The sequence below is a fragment of the Neofelis nebulosa genome, chromosome 9 (assembly GCF_028018385.1).
Source record: "Neofelis nebulosa isolate mNeoNeb1 chromosome 9, mNeoNeb1.pri, whole genome shotgun sequence".
Classification (NCBI taxonomy): Eukaryota; Metazoa; Chordata; class Mammalia; order Carnivora; family Felidae; genus Neofelis; species Neofelis nebulosa.
Genome location: NC_080790.1, coordinates 78678399 through 78695102, shown reverse-complemented (window position 1 = coordinate 78695102; position 16704 = coordinate 78678399). Strand labels below are relative to the sequence as shown.

At 45.5% G+C, this 16704-nt stretch overlaps 1 protein-coding gene and 1 non-coding gene across 3 annotated transcripts in view; both read left to right on the top strand.

Moving 5' to 3' along the window:
• The window catches only part of TMEM131 (transmembrane protein 131), a 239272-nt gene extending 227362 nt beyond the window's left edge, over positions 1-11910 (top strand). For both annotated transcript variants that reach the window (XM_058684342.1, XM_058684343.1), the window contains 8 exons: positions 1842-1966; positions 2252-2401; positions 6331-6496; positions 7647-7768; positions 7857-7953; positions 8761-8858; positions 9621-9781; positions 10841-11910. In XM_058684342.1, coding sequence (XP_058540325.1) covers positions 1842-1966; positions 2252-2401; positions 6331-6496; positions 7647-7768; positions 7857-7953; positions 8761-8858; positions 9621-9781; positions 10841-11122 — 1201 coding nt within the window. In that variant the 3' untranslated portion in view covers positions 11123-11910. The remainder of the gene's footprint in view (positions 1-1841; positions 1967-2251; positions 2402-6330; positions 6497-7646; positions 7769-7856; positions 7954-8760; positions 8859-9620; positions 9782-10840) is intronic.
• Positions 2107-2216, top strand: LOC131486388 (U6 spliceosomal RNA). The gene has a single exon (XR_009249302.1). It is a non-coding gene; the product is annotated as a U6 spliceosomal RNA (small nuclear RNA).
• Positions 11911-16704: the final 4794 nt, after the last annotated feature.

Sequence of the window (16704 nt, the reverse complement as noted above, 5' to 3'; positions counted from 1 at the left end):
TCTCTCAAAAATAAATAAAACTTTTTTCAAAAAAAATTTTGTGAGGGGCATCTGGGTGGCTCAGTCAGTTAAGTGTCTGACTTCAACTCAGGTCATGATCTCATGGTTCATGAGTTCGAACCCCACATCGGGCTCTGCACTGACAGCTCAGAGCCCGGACCCTGCTTTGGATTCTGTGTCTCCCTCTCTCTGCCCCTCCTCCGCTCACACTCTGTCTCTGTCTCTCAAAAATAAATAAACTTTAAAAAAAAAAATTGTGTGAAATATGGAGAAACGAAAGAAAGAAAATGACCTTTGCCTTACATCCATATAAATATTTGTAAATAGCCTCTGTTAAACTGTATTTATATTAATAATATTTACGTATTATTTTATCTGGAAGGTTTGAACCTTTCTGCCCTTTGAAATCAGGTGTGAATTAGTATAATGGGCTGTCCCTGTCCCAGGACCTAGCAGAAATTGGCTGCCTTCCAGAAGTGAGAAGTTGGCGTAGCAACGGAAGGAAGATGATGTGGTGCATAAAGAAATAAAAGAATCTGAAGCATGGGCGGGGGAGGCCACAGTGGGGTGTTGGGGTCACACACCTGAAGGTTGGGGACAGGACAGGAAGTACACTAAGGTGGAAAATGCCAGAGATACACCCATTTTAGAACATCTAAATCAGCCAGTAAACTTTGTCAGATTTTTAATGAAAAGCAAGCTATCAGCTCAGCCTTGAACGGACAGTTTTCTGACCATCACCAGGAGCATGATGGAGATCACTGATGATTTTTGGAAGAATTCTCATAAGGGGCCACTGGGTTCTCTAAGCTGTGTCTCAGCCTTCACTAGAAAATGCCCTTCTTGGACTTGTTAGCTTAACTCCTGTCAGAGGCCTTCCCAAGCCTACAACTTGATCTTGGTGGACATTACAGAAGCAACTTGGTAAAGAATGTCCTTATGGCCCAGATAGCTACACTCCTCACACTGCTACCTTGTATGTGTCACCTACCCATTTGTCCTAGAGATTGCTTCTCTGCCAACAAATTTTAATGTTTTCTTCAATCAGGCTGTGGAAACTTAAAATAGCTCATCATGCCTGCCATTCTGCCTTGTTGGACAGGAAGTTCAGAGCCAGTTCTATTTATATATGTTTATTATGTTAAGCTTACCTCTAAATCTTTTAGAACACATGTACACTCTAAATAAATAAAAATAATATTTAAATTTTTGCCCAGGGTTAACCTTGAGTTCCAAGAATAAAGAAGAAAATTCATCTCACCCTACTCACCCTATACCTTAGGCAAGTAGTTCAGTCCTGCTATTCTGCAGTGAGTTAGTGGATTTTCATAGGCAACCCAGGAACTTAGCCCTGGTTCATTTCGTGGTTTCTATGAGAAAAAAATGTGTTTAAAGTTTGGGATAGCAGGTGCCTTGACGTTTTAAGTCTGAGACCTTTCAGAGGCTCCACATTCTAGAATCTCACTAGTAGTCTAGATGCTGGGAGAGACTCATTCACAAGCAAAATAACTGTGGTTAGCAACCCCAAAAATGGCAAGTTTGTGCTAAAGGCTTTGTACCCATTATGTGAGGTGGGTGCTGTGACCCATTACAGATTTTCAGATAATGGACTTCAGTTTGTCAGCACTCAGAATAGCAAAGGATAAATCTGTAAGTGTCTCCTGAACAGTCTTAGGAATGTTTGGAAAGCAGCCAGTGCTAAGTTAGGATCATGACTACATAGTGCCTAAGGAAGCTAGATTAGAAAATGCAATGGAAATTGTAGTGTGATCAGTAACTTCTACTCTTTGCTGTAAAACAAAGGCATAAATTTGAATTTTCCATCCATAACTGTCTTTCAGTTCTTTAGAGCTCTCCTATACTCCCCCACTGGAAAGTAAACAACGCAGAAATCTCCCAACCAAGATTCCTCTTCCAACTGCATTGACAAGTGGATCCAAATCACGAAATTCCCAGAAAACAAAAGGTATTTTCATTTGAGTAATATATTTTCATAATTCATTGTATTAGTAATTATTAGTTGTGAGGTGCCAGTAATCGATTAGTAGTTTTCAGTGCTTTAAAAGGCTAGGGTGGTGTTCTCGTCCTCATTAGAAGGTTCGTTGAGTGCTCGCTTCGGCAGCACATATACTAAAATTGGAACGATACAGAGAAGATTAGCATGGCCCCTGCGCAAGAAGGTTCGTTGAAACAGATCTGAAAGAAAGGAATTATTTTCCATTAATGGTTTTTTTCCCTGGTTTTTGTGCAGGTACAAATAAGTTAGTGGATAACAGGCCACCTGCCCTAGCAAAATTCCTCCCAAATAGTCAAGAACTAGGCAACACCAGTAGCTCAGAGGGTGAAAAAGACTCTCCACCACCGGAATGGGATTCTGTGCCAGTTCACAAACCCGGCAGCTGTAAGTATGGAGATTTGGAAACCATGGTGCCCCACCCTGGGCAGGAAAACTCCACGGGGCATATTGTGTTAAAAGGAGGCCTGGCCTCTGTGGTCTGCTAGAGCCCACTTGTACCAGCCAGCAAAAGCCCATTGTTCAATAGTCTGCCAGTTGTGAAACTGTCATAGCTTGTTTGGCTGTGGTAGGAGTATTTACACCAGAGAAACCGACAGACAATTCACATTAGGACTCTTTTTTTCAGAGCTGGTAGACCACACCACTTCCCAGTGTAGAAAATGGGAAGATCTGGCTGGAGCAGTGAATCCTCCAAAGAAATACTATTTTATGAAATCATTCACTCAGCAGTATCTTCTCTGACTAGTTCCTCATACGTTTACAGTGTAATCATTTTTGTAAAAATTCAGTCTTCTTTCAACTTTACCCACATCTTTTCCATATGTTTATGGAAAACATAACACATTCCTGTGTGAAGGTTTCATTATTTTTCTCACTAGCTTCTTGACCTTGTTCATCCGATTTGGCCTGCAGTAAATCATGACAGTAGCACAGGCTACTAAAAAGAGAGGCCCTCGCCCTGGATACTTAGGACCCAAAATAGAAGACAACAGAGACAAACCCAGGGAGGAGCCTAATTATAAGGATTTGGGGTCAAGAGAGGACCAGCCTGAGGACTGATCATCTACATTCACCACAGTGTTAGAACTCACACTTGGCCAGTTTGTGCCAAAGGGAAAATTAGGGTTGAACAACAGGATTGTTTGGGGTGAAGGGACATTTAAATGAATAGTGGGTGACTGAAGCCCTCAAAGTTGAATGAGATCAAAGAACTTGGAAATCCAGGTGCCATGTACATTAAGCGTGGCGTCTTTCACATTTTCACTTACATAGATACGCAATGGAAAGAGATGCTTTCTGTGTTAAAACCTGTAGCCCCCTATTTGCCATGAGATTTCCTGGCACTTTTTAGTGCTGTTTTTTGCCTGGGATGAGATATAAACCTAAATCCCTGGTCATTCAAGAGATCTCACACGAGTCTCTCTGTAGTCCTTGCATCCAGGCTGAATGCTTTTTGCTCCTTAGATTCCCCTCTGAGGTTTCAGCTAGACACCAGTCCTAGGCTTATAGTTTGTGACTTGGGCAGTTCTGCATTAAACAGACCTTACCTCCACCACAGAGGGAGGTTTCCAGCACTGGGAATACAACATCCCTGAGGAGCCAGTTCCATGGGGTTGTCTGTAGCCCAGTAAAGTAAACATAAACTCTGCTAGTGTGAGTAACAACACATGATATGGTAAAGAGGGCCGTCACCAGACATAGCCTTCAAGACAAGATCACTGGCTGTGATAGTGTTGTCACCAAAGTGGCACCTGATGAACATGCTGGCATCACTCCTTTGGGACAGAGGAGAGAAGGATGACCAGATCCAACCCAGTGGGAGTTTGGCTCCACACCTCAGGAGGGAAGAAATGCGAGAAATGCTAGACAAATGGTCTGGAGAAGAAAATGTTTGGAAAGCACAGTTCTTTGGGCACAGTTTTTGGAAAGCACAGTTCTGTTTCCTCCCCAGGCCCATCCACGAAGGCTGAGAGAGCCCAGTGCCTCAGAGCAGAGCTCACTGTCATACAGCTAGATGGTTTGCCACTGGAAAAAGTGTATACTTGCTCCAAGGCCCACAACTGCATAATTATTTTGTTTTTTCAGTCAATGCATACCTTACGTTGATCCCACATCCTGTAACCTCTCTGTTCTCACCACCAGCCTACTAGAAAGTTCTCGCAGGGCTCCACTATATACACAATATTGCTATATGAAACCAGTAAGAATCAGTCCAGTAAACTTCCTCCACCCCTGCTTTCTCAGTCTTTTTTACCCTTCTCCACCCTTCTCTGGCTGAGACTGCTAGCCTCCAAGCCCTCTTAGCAGTGCCTCATTTCCTAGGGTTCCCAGCAGATTAAAGCATTTTCCACTCAGGGCTGTGCAAGCCTGCGCTTTGCTGGGAATCCATGTGTAGAGATCTTTCTACCCCAAAGTAGCACCCCTTATAGCGTGGTGCCCTGTACCCATAGGAGATGCTGAGAAAATTCTCCTGGAATAATTTCGTGGTTTAAACAGACAGCATATCCAAGGGGTTATTAAAAGGCAAATAGCCACAGAGGAAATATATTGAGTCAAAAAGCTCTCTTAATTGCCCATGCCCTGTGCTATTTTTGGCCACCCCTTACCTTCCCCCATCTTCCCTTCCTACATCAAGCATTATTCCATAAGATGTTTTTCTGACTTTTCTTCTCCTGTTTCGTTCTGACATTTAGTAAGTGCTTCCGCAGCTACTGGGCCCAGTAAAACACATCCCACTAAAGGAGAGCTGCCAAGGGATGCACCACACGCTGCCCCCCCACCCCCACCAGGACAGGCACCTGGGGCGAGCGAGCACACCCGAGGCGGAGTGTGGCCCGTTCCAGCGTGGGCAGTTCCCAGCTCACTTCGGGGGGTGGGGGGCGGGGAGGGGGGGTGGGGTCAGAGAGAAGGTGTCCTACAAGGAGTGGCTAGGGAAGGGTCAGGACAGTTGTACAGATAATGGCCCTACAATATAGAGGTGATATCAGACAGACACTATGTTAGGGGCTTTTGAGGCAGGCAGAAAGGTGGAGAGCTTTGAGCAGGGCCCATATAGGAGATAGCATTTGAGACGGGCCCTGAGCATGGACATCGAGTCAACAGAGAACAGAGCATGTGAGGATTATCCACATAACCATGGGTGAAAGTTGGTGGGGTGAAGACAAGGACAGTGTGTGACGTGCCAGCACCACTGAGGAAAGTCAGAATTCTTGGGGTAGTTCACAAGGTGGCACTGAAGATGGGGAGTGAATGGATACCTTGGGCTTCAAGAAGTGTGCTTAGCATGGCAACACCATAACGGATGCCTTGACACAGCCAAGGAACATGCGGTTTTATCCAGGCCCCGAGCCCTTGGGGTTTAGGGGAACCACTGGTGCAGGAGAGAATCACAAGGGAAGTTGAACCACTGTGTTGAGCAGGCTTCTGTTCTGGAAGTGAGATGAAACAGACCCTTCACAGAAAATAGGAGTAGAGCAAACTGTCCTCACTGTGGGCAGGGCTTGCACAGGGTGTGAAGGGCAATCAAGAGGGGATGAGGTGGAAATGCGCCAACCTGGACAGAGCTGTGTTGGGCAGGGATGGAAAACGAGGAGGACAAGGCAGGGCAGCCTTGCACACCAGGAGCCCATGGAGACTGTTTCGCGGTAGCTGGAGCAGGATGCCACCACGCTGCACACGGTGGACGTGCAAGACGATACCATTTGCTGAACGAAGTTCTATGTATTTGCTTTTAGTGAGAGCAGGATAGGTTTTTCACAACAGAAGTTTTTTCTGTTTTAAACAAATTTTTTAAGATTTTCAAACAGCTGTGTACACATTACCCTAAAGGGCAGCAGGACTCCTGTTAGCTCATATCCTTGAAAAACGGACTGGGGGTGGCCACACACCAGGCCTGCCAGCAGAGTGCAGGGTAGCATCATGGAATAGAACTCAAGGATGTTTTGCAGGTGTGAGCCTGGGTGGAAGCACAGAGACTCTTTCAGGGCCAGTCACTGGCTCTCCCTGCGCATGCCTGAAGGACATGGGAAAGCCACCTTCCCAGCCTGAGGTGGGAGAAGCTGTCCAGGAGGGTCCTGCAGAGCACAGAGAGGATGGGGCGTGCAGGTGATTCTCGGGAAGTCTCCTACTGCAGAGAGAGACACGACTTCCCTCTTTCCTTTCAGACCTTTAAACAGAACACATGTAAAAGCTTTACTTTTTTTTCTTTGTAGATGCACTTGAGTTCTGCATTGTATCAGAACCTCAAAAGTAACTAATTTTTGAAGAGTAAAAATCAAAACACATTAACGAGACCTTTTATTTTTCATTTCCAGCTACCGATAGTCTTTATAAACTTTCTCTGCAAACCCTCAATGCAGACATTTTCTTAAAACAACGCCAGACCTCACCGACACCTGCCTCTCCTTCTCCCCCCGCCGCCCCCTGCCCGTTTGCAGCCCGGGGCAGCTACAGCAGCATCGTCAACAGCAGCTCCAACAGGTGGGTCCCTGGCTCTGCCACTCCAGATAACTTAAGTTCTGCAGGTGCTCGCCCCCTTCAAGTGGAAATGCTTAGTGGCCACAGCCTGCTGTCCTGTCCTGCCTCTCACATCTGTGCTGTTCAGTGTTCTGCCCTTGCCCAGGGTCAGTGCTCCCATGTCTATGCCAGACTCCAGTCGTCAGCTTTCATCACCCAGGAACCAACAGGTTCATCATTTAACTTAGAATTACATTATAATTCTAGAGTCAGTAAGCATCCTGAGTATTAAATGAAGATCTACAGATGCCCTGTGCATGGAGGACGTGGCTTTACGGGACATTTATTTTGAGCTTAAGGCAGTGGAGCTGAGCACTTAAAAGACCAGGGTCTGGCACAAGCCTGGCTGTCACAAGAGGTGCTGCCGGAAGTGCTGTGCCCATGGGAGGCAGCCTCCCAACTGCACTCCTCCATGGAGGTCCAGAGCCCCCGCTGTATTTGCCTAAGTTAGCAGTGAGAGTGAGGAGCCTGTAACAAGTTCTTACTGTATGTTCACACTGCTGTCAGCTCCGCGTGTCACCCCCAGCAAGCACAGCTCAGGTGCCATCACCATCCCAGCCTTTCACTTGGGGAGCCACCTACCCACCTGCAGCAACCCTGCCCAGTTTTTATCTCTCGCCAAAGAGGCAGTAACCACTGAGGCTGGGGGCAGGCTGCCCTGCTTGGGACCTTGCTGAATCAGGCCCCTCACCGGCTCCTGACAGGAGCAGATGAGCCCTGTCGAGCTTTGTTGCCCACCGGCAATCTCTTGTTCTCCTCGTTCTACAACCCACTGGCTCCCTCTCTGGTGCTCTTCTCTGCTGGGATTGCAGCCTTTCCAGTCCCTCGTCCAGTCAGCTCATCCCTGCCCTCGTCTCTTTCCTAGGGGCCGTATATTTTTGTACCTCTCCCCCAAGTCCCTATGTCCCATCAGACTGCACAGTCTTAGGTGTGGGAGCATTTTACATGAGGCTGGGCCATGGTCTGGGGGCTGCCCTGGGCCCAGCCCCAATGAAAGTACTGTGTGCACTCAGTCCTGTGGCAGTCCCACCGCCTGAGACAAGGGCCCCCAGCGGCCGTCCACTGTGGACAGTGCTGATGAGGAATGACCTTGGTCTTTGCTTCTCCCTTCAAGTGACCCTAAACCCAAGCAGCCAAATGGAAGCAAACACAAATTGACAAAAGCAGCCTCACTCCCTGGCAAGAACGGCAACCCCACTTTTGCTGCAGTCACAGCCGGGTATGACAAGAGCCCAGGTGAGTGGCTTGGTGTTGGACCTGTCACACCCCGGCTGTGGGCAGGGCAGAATTGCCCAGTTGATTGATTCAGAGTGTATTGTTACAGGAGGGAATGGCTTTGCTAAAGTTTCTTCAAACAAAACAGATTTTTCCAGCAGCCTTGGCATTTCACACACTCCTGTTGACAGCGACGGTTCAGACAGGTACAGTAGACCATTCTTAATCGAAAGATAAATGTTCCTCAAGGCAAGTTAGCCTCTTCTGTCCATACTTGTGTCTCCCCTAGATTACAGGTAGGCCATCAAAGCAGTCAGGCACCTCTAGAAACCCCTGTCTGTTGTGTGGAATCAGAGCCACTTGCTGTGCTCCCCCTGGTGGCACCCCCGACAGGGAAGGAGGCACACGGGCATCTCAGGGATTCAGATGTGTGCTCATCCTTCTTCATTATCATGGTCACAGGACAGGATGTGATCTGATAATCAGACATAGGAGAACAAAAATGTGCTTGAGAAGGAAATTGAAGCCAGTGCTAGACAGCTTATTGTAAATTATTGGACATGCCACTTTCCTGACCCACAGAAATCCTACTGGGCATGGCGACATACAGTGCTTGCCTTGGCTCATGGTCCCAGATAAATATCAGTTAACACTGTCAGGATAGTCCCAATTTTACCTACTTTGCACTAAAAGGAATGAGTCCTAGATTTGAAAGTTTTTAAATAAATCTCCCACTACCAGAAAGTAAACATATGGGAAAAAATAGCTATTTTCTCTTCAGAACACTTGCTTTGAACCCAACTCACAGCTTATGGTAGGATAGGAGCTCAGGACCTCTCCGTGCTTAATCCTTCATGGCAGAGAAGCCATGTTCCAGTTCTGCCTTTGTCTTTAATATTTGAGCACCCCCAGTTGAAGCAGCGTCTGCTGTTTGTGAGGCTGTGTGTAATGGGCCTGTCCCCACTAACCACTGTACATCTCTGTGTGTTGTGTTTTCCTCCTGTAACATCCAGCTCGGGTCTGTGGAGTCCTGCCAGCAACCCCGGCAGCCCCGACTTCACTCCCCTCAATTCATTCTCGGCATTCGGAAATTCTTTTAACCTAACTGGTGGTAAGTGTTTAACACTAGACCTGTAAATGATAAGCCTGTAGACAAAGAAGAGAGGAAGACGAAGTCTAGTTTGTGTAGAGAGGCCCACTGAAATAGGAAAGGCTGTCACTCAGTAGACATTTCTAAAAGGTGCGTTTCTTCGTCATTGTAGTCAGGTCCCAACAGACATGAGATACGCAGGCTGATTTTAAGGCAACGGGGCTGAGGCTTCTCTCCCAGACAGGTGCTCAGGAGCCCGGGCCCGCTCAGCCCCTGGTACTGTAGCCCGGGAAGAAGGAAGCCCAGCGTGAAGCTCTCAGAAGGGTCTCTTGTTCCATCTCCACCTCCCCACAAGCCCAAAGCCAAAGGCACAAGCTTAGTGCTGGGAGTGCCAGGTGGTTTGTATTCCCAGCATTTAAGAACTTCTAGAAAGGATTTTGTGTCTGAAATACAACTCCTGGCTGTGCTGGGCTCCTTACTTGCTGTCCAGAATTAGAGGCAACAGCGCAAGCTTTGCATTCACCACAGTCATGTCAGAGATGGGGTATTTGCACTCGATGTCATCCAGTGAATGGTGTGGGTAAAGAGCTCAGATTGTGTGCCTGTGTTGTGGGGAACGCCCCCTGTTCCCCATCCTCCCTGGGGTGTGGTGGGAGCTGGCAGAGCAGGTGTGAGACTCCAAGTGAGCAGTGGGGGGACATGTGCCTCTGAATGCCCCATCTTGTCCTACATGAGTGAGTGTGGCAACATAAGATACAGAATTGATTGCTTCCTTACTTGCAGAAGTTTTCAGCAAACTCGGGTTATCTCGGTCGTGCAATCAGGCCTCCCAGAGGGGCTGGAACGAGTTTAGTAGTGGCCCTTCCTACCTTTGGGACTCTCCAGCAACGGATCCCAGCCCTTCCTGGCCAGCCAGCTCCGGTTCCCCGACCCACACGGCCTCTGTGAGTACTTGGGGATTGGACCTCACCTGAACCCTCATTATTACTGCTGTCACTGTCACTCAGGCAGCACTGGCGCCGTTATAAAAGCCAGAGAGCAATGTGGAAGGGTCAGGTTAGTTCTTTTATTGTCTCCATTGCTGTGTTCATACTCTGCCAGAGTGACCCATCAGTATTCTTCAGAGCTGTTACAGTCAAGAAATTATAGAAAGAGCAAATGAGCAGCTGTGGGTTTGGTCTCCTAGTAGAGAAAAGTCATTCCAGCATCTTCCCAACCTGTAAATGTGCCCCACCTGTGGCTGGGGCCAGACAGCGACTGAGGGTGGCCTTCACCCTCTCCATCCTGTGGCCCCTCAGCCCCCCAGGAGCAAGCTGCTGGAGGGTCACATTTATTTTACTTCTGAGAAACACCTGTGTCTTAGCTTGAGCTTTTCCATTGTGTGTTTCTCGGCTAGATTTTTCCGTAAAGACCATGCACCAAAAAAGTATTCTTACCAAGGAAAATAATTACTGGTTTCAGCTTTCACAAAATTATGACAGAAAAAAATATCCCACTGTGATTCTTTCTTCATTCTCAGGAAAACTAAATTAGACAAGCAGGGTTGAACAGGAGATACTTTGCCTTCACGGATTTCAAACTTATCTTCACTGTAATCGTTCTAGCTTCATTTTTAAAGAATGGTTAAGGTGCCTTTCAAACAGGGGTCAGGAGAGATCTTAGGCTTTGCGGGCCCTGCTGCTTCTGTAGCGTCTGCTCACCTGCGCCACGGCAGCACAGAAGTAGCGGGACGGCACGGCCATAGACAGGTGCGGCCGTGTTCCGGCAGACCTCCTGTGGACAGAAACAGGCAGGGCTGGATTTGGCCCTCCGACTGTAGTTTGCCAACCTTTCTTTAAAACACCAGACCCTGAGATGCCCATATATATGAAACATTTATATACAAGATAAAGAAGGTTATCGAAGCTGCGGCCCAGCCCCGGTTTGTAGCCTAACCTTCACCCGCGTCCCACCTGCGCGCCTGTCAGTCCCGATGTTCCATGCTACGTTTTCTGTCTTGTCAGTCGATCCTCGGCAACACCAGCAGCTTGTGGTCCACCACTCCATTCTGCAACTCGATCTGGTCCAGCAGCCTGAATAGCACCCTGCCCTTCTCCACCCCAGCCAGCACGCTGCCAAGCATCGGCCTCATGGGCACAGAGACCTCTGCTCCTCATGCTCCCTCCACCTCCAGTCCGGCCGATGATCTGGGGCAAACGTACAACCCGTGGCGGATATGGAGCCCCACAATCGGAAGAAGAAGCTCTGACCCTTGGTCTAATTCGCACTTCCCTCATGAGAATTGAAATTAGGCAAAAAAAAAAAAAAAAAAAAAGTGGGGGCCCCTCATCTAGATCATGATATGCCAGTTTTTGAGACATCTTTTAAGGCTGTTACTGCTATAGCTTCCCACTCCCCACCCTCCTCATCTTTGCAAAACAGATTCAAGCAGGGCAGGCTCGTACCACTCGCTTCTTTCAGATCTTTCTTGCAATTACGATAATATGAGATTTGCTGTTGTGCTTTTAGGGAAAAGTCTGGACTCAGCCACAAACTCTAGTAAGGCCTGTACATCTGAAAACCTTAACTGCTATCAAGTTTCCACCACCTGTCTTCTTCCATCCTTTATTTATCTGTATGAACACAAATTTGACATTTACAGCTAAGGAAATAATTTGAGTTGAATCAGAAGTCCTGGCATGTGACAATTTTATTAAATTACCAAGTTTGGTTTTTAATAATTTCACAATATTACGCGCCAAGATCTAATTTTAAAAACGTATGAGGACTTTGTGCTGAAAAATACAGAGTATTTTTTTAAAATAAGGCTGTCTTGGTTTAAAAGCAGATTACAGAAATGTAAGTCAACTTTAAGAACAGTGAATGAATGTAAAAACATTCGGTTGAGACCATATGCATTTTCTGTGCTGTTTGTACTTGAGGTATGTACCATTTGTATACCTGAATTTATTTTAAAGATAAACTGAAATGCACATAGCCAAGTCTTGAAATACAAGATTGAATGTGTATTTCTTAAAAATACAACTTTGTGTTGTACTTTGAAATAAATGATGCTTTTTTCAAAAGCCTTGAATTGTTGTGTGTCTCTTCTTTACAGCAAGATTAATTTATTTGGATTCTCTCACCCCAAAGTACACCCTTCTATCATTGCCTTATTCTATGCAGTTTGATTTATCGTGGCTGGAACCTCCTATGGTCTAAATTCCGTGTCTTTCCACGGTGGTCATTGAAGGTCCCTGATAGAAAAAAATGCACACATCTAATATGTCTTCATCCTTTTAAATAGAAGAGTGTTGACCCTTTTCCAATTTTAAAACTCCCACAAATCCTCCAAATGGTACCTGTAGAAATAACACACACATGCCAGGTAAGCTGGGTATGCCACAATAGTGTCAGTTTGGTTTAATCTTTCAGAAAGTCTTGCCTGGTTTCTTCCCCCTGCCCCCACTCCCGGAAGATGGTGGTGTAGCAGGATGCTGGGCTCACCACGTCCTGCTGATCACTTAGATTCCACCCACATCGGACTAAATAACCCAGAAAACCACCAGAAGACTAGCAGAACAGATTCTCCAGAGCCAAGCATGGACAAGAGGCCCACGGAAGAGGGTAGGAAGGGTGGAAAGGCGGTGCACGCTACACGGACTGGCAGGAGGGAGCCAGGACGGTGGAGGGGCAGCCCGCCTGGCAAGGCAGAGCCCCCAAGTCTGGCTTGCAAAAGCAGAGGGGCTGGACTGCATGAGTTCTGACAGCCAGCAGGACTTAACATCTGGAATGTTATAAGTCAACAGCTCTGCTCGGAGAGTGGGAGGGCTAGAGGACAACGGGAGGGAGAGTTATTGAGTCCCTGGAAGGACAGAGCTCCACGGGGGAACAAAAGTGCTGGCAAGCGCCATTTCCCTCTCCCATCCCCCAGCCGAAATTCTAAAGGGAACAAGTTCCCGCCACCAAACTTCCTTGCACTGCGCAAACACCCAATGCTATGCTTCTGTGGATCCATCCCTCCGAGGGTCTGCCTCCCTCCCACCCCTGTGCACCTTGTGGATCCACCCCAGCTAATATGCCAGATCCCATAGAAGCAGCACCACAAGCCTGGCAGTGTGCAAGTAGCCCAGACAGGGGCCACACCACTCCACAGTGAGTCCTGCCTCTGGGAGAGGGGAAGATAAAGCACACACCAGTCTGACTGTGGCCCAGCGGTGGGGTGGGGGCAGACATCAGGTCTGACTGCAGCCCCACCCACCAATGCAAGTTACTCCAGACAACACAGAAGAAGAGCCCTGCAGTTCCGTGCCACTCCAGGGACTATCCAAAATGACGAAATGGAAGAATTCTCCTCAAAAGAAACTCCAGGAAGTAGTGACAGCTAATGAACTGATCAAAAACGATTTAAACAGTATAACAAAATGAATTTAAAATAATAGTCATAAAATTAACCGCTGGGCTTGAAAAAAGTATAGAGGACAGCACAGAATCTATTGCTACAGAGATCAAGGGACTAAGAAACAGGAGGAGCTAAAAAATGCTATAAATGAGCCACAATTGAAGAGGCAGAGGAGAGAATAGGTGAATTAGAAGATAAAATTATGGAAAAAGAGGAAGCTGAGAAAAAGATAAAAAAATCCAGGAGTATGAGGGGAGAATTGGAGAAGTGATGCAATCAAATGGAACAATATCTGTATCATAGGAATTCCAGAAGAAGAAGAGAGAGAGAAAGGGGCTGAAGGTGTACTTGAACAAATCATAGCTGAGAACTTCCCTGATCTGGGAAAGAAAAGGGGCATTGAAATCCAAGAGGCACAGAGAACTCCCATCGGACATAACTTGAATCAGTCTTCCACACGATATACCATAGTGAAACTGGCAAAATACAAGGATAAAGAGAGAATTCTGAAAGCAGCTAGGTATAAATGGGCCCTAACATACAAAGGTAGACACATAAGGGTAGTATCAGACCTGTCTACTGAAACTTGGCAGGCCAGAATGGAATGGCAGGAAATCTTCAATGTGATGAACAGAAAAAATATGCAGCCGAGAATCCTTTATCCAGCAAGTCTGTCATTCAGAATAGGAGGAGAGATAAAGGTCTTCCCAAACAAAACTGAAGGAACTTATCACCACTAAACCAGCCCTACAAGAGATCCTAAGGGGGACTCTGAAAGTGAAATGTTGCAAGGATCACAAAGTACCAGAGACATCACTACAAGCATGAAACCTACAGATACCACAATGACTAAACCCATATCTTTCAATAATAACACTGAATGTAAATGGGCTAAATGCTCCAACCAAAAGACATAGGGTATCAGAATGGATAAAAAAACAAGACCCATCTATTTTCTGTCTACAAGAGACTCATTTTTTTTAAGTTTTTTTAAAAGTTTATTTATTTTTGAGACAAAGAGAGACAGAGTATGAACGGGGGAGGGTCAGAGAGAGGGAGACACAGATTCTGAAATAGGCTCCAGGCTCCGAGCTGTCAGCACAGAGCCTGTGACAGGTCACAGACTGCAAGATCATGACCTGAGCCAAAGTCGGCCACTTAACCAACTGAGCCACCCAGGCGCCCCAAGAGACTCATTTTAGACCTAAGGACACCTTCAGATTGTAAGTGAGGGGATGGAGAACTATCTATCATGCTACTGGAAGTCAAAAGAAAGCTGGAGTAGCCATACTTATATCAGACAAACTAGACTTTATATTAAAGGCTGTAACAAGATGAAGAAGGGCATTATATAATAATTACAGGGTCTATCCATCAGGAAGAGCTAACAAATATAAATGTCTATGCACCAAGTATGGGAGCCCCCAAATATATAAAACAATCACAAACATAAGCAATCTTATTGATAAGAATGTGGTAATTGCAGGAGACTTTAATACTCCACTTACAACAATGGACAGATCATATAGACAGAGAATCAATAAAGAAACAAGGGCCCTTGTATATCATTCATATACTAGACCAGATGAACTTGACAGATACATTCAGAACTTTTCATCCTAAAGCAGCAGAATATACTTTCTTCTCGAGTGCACATGGAACATTCTCTAAGATAGATCACATACTGGGTCACAAAACAGCCCTTAAGTAGTATAAAAGAATTGAGATCATGCCATGCACACTTTCAGACCACAATGCTATGAAACTTGAAATCAACCACAGAAAAAGTCTAGAAAACCTCCAAAAGCATGGAGGTTAAAGAACACCGTACTAAAGAATGAATGGGGGGCGCCTGGGTGGCGCAGTCGGTTAAGCGTCCGACTTCAGCCAGGTCACGATCTCGCGGTCTGTGAGTTCGAGCCCCGCGTCGGGCTCTGGGCTGATGGCTCGGAGCCTGGAGCCTGTTTTCGATTCTGTGTCTCCCTCTCTCTCTGCCCCTCCCCCGTTCATGCTCTGTCTCTCTCTGTCCCAAAAATAAATTTAAAAACGTTGAAAAAAAAAATTAAAAAAAAAAAAAGAATGAATGGGTCAACCAGGCAATTAGAGAAGAAATTTAAAAATATATGGAAACAAATGAAAATGAAAATACAACAATCCAAATGCTTTGGGATGCAGCAAAGACAGTCCTGAGAGGAAAATACATTGCAATCCAGGCCTATCTCAAGAAACAAGAAAAGTCCCAAATACAAAATCTAACAGCACACCTAAAGGAAATGGAAGCAGAACAGCAAAGACACCCCAAACCCATCAGAAGAAGAGAAATAATAAAGATCAGAGCAGAAATAAACAATATAGAATCTAAAAAAACTGTAGAGCAGATCAATGAAACTAAGAGTTGGTTTTTTGAAAAATAAAAAAAATTAATAAACCTCTAGCTAGGCTTCTCAAAAAGAAAAGGGAGATGACCCAAATAGATAAAATCATGAATGAAAATGGAATTATTACAACCAATCCCTCAGAGATACAAGCAATTATCAGGGAATACTATGAAAAATTATATGCCAACAAACTGGACAACCTGGAAGAAATGGACAAATTCCTAAACACCCACACACTTCCAAAACTCAAACAGGAAGAAATAGAAAGCTTGAACAGACCCATAACCAGCGAAGAATTGAATCAGTTATCAAAAATCTCCCAACAAATAAGAGTCCAGGACCAGATGGCTTCCCAGGGGAGTTCTACCAGATGTTTAAAGCAGAGATAATACCTATCCTTCTCAAGCTGTTCCAAAAAAATAGAAAGGGAAGGAAAACTTCCAGACTCATTCTATGAAGCCAGTATTACTTTGATTCCTAAACCAGACAGACACCCAGTAAAAAAAGAGAACTACACGCCAATATCCCTGATGAATATGGATGCAAAAATTCTCAATAAGATACTAGCAAATAGAATTCAACAGCGTATAAAAAGAATTATTCACCATGATCAAGTGGGATTCATTCCTGGGCTGCAGGGCTGGTTCAACATTCACAAATCAATCAATGTGATATATCACATTAATAAAAGAAAAGATAAGAACCATATGATCCTGTCAATCAATGCAGAAAAAGCATTTGACAAAATTTGACAAAATTCTTAATAAAAACCCTCGAGAAAGGGTAGAAGGAACATACTTAAACATCATAAAAGCCATTTATGAAAAGCCCACAGCTAATATCATCCTCAATGGGGAAAAACTGAGAGCTTTCCCCCTGAGATCAGGAACACGACAGGGATGTCCACTCTCACCACTGTTGTTTAACATAGTGTTGGTAGTGCTAGCATCAGCAATCAGACAACAAAAGGAAATCAAAGGCATCAAAATTGGCAAAGATGAAGTTAAGCTTTCACTTTTTGCAGATGACATGATATTATACATGGAAAAGCCGATAGACTCCACCAAAAGTCTGCTAGAACTGATACATGAATTCAGCAAAGTCACAG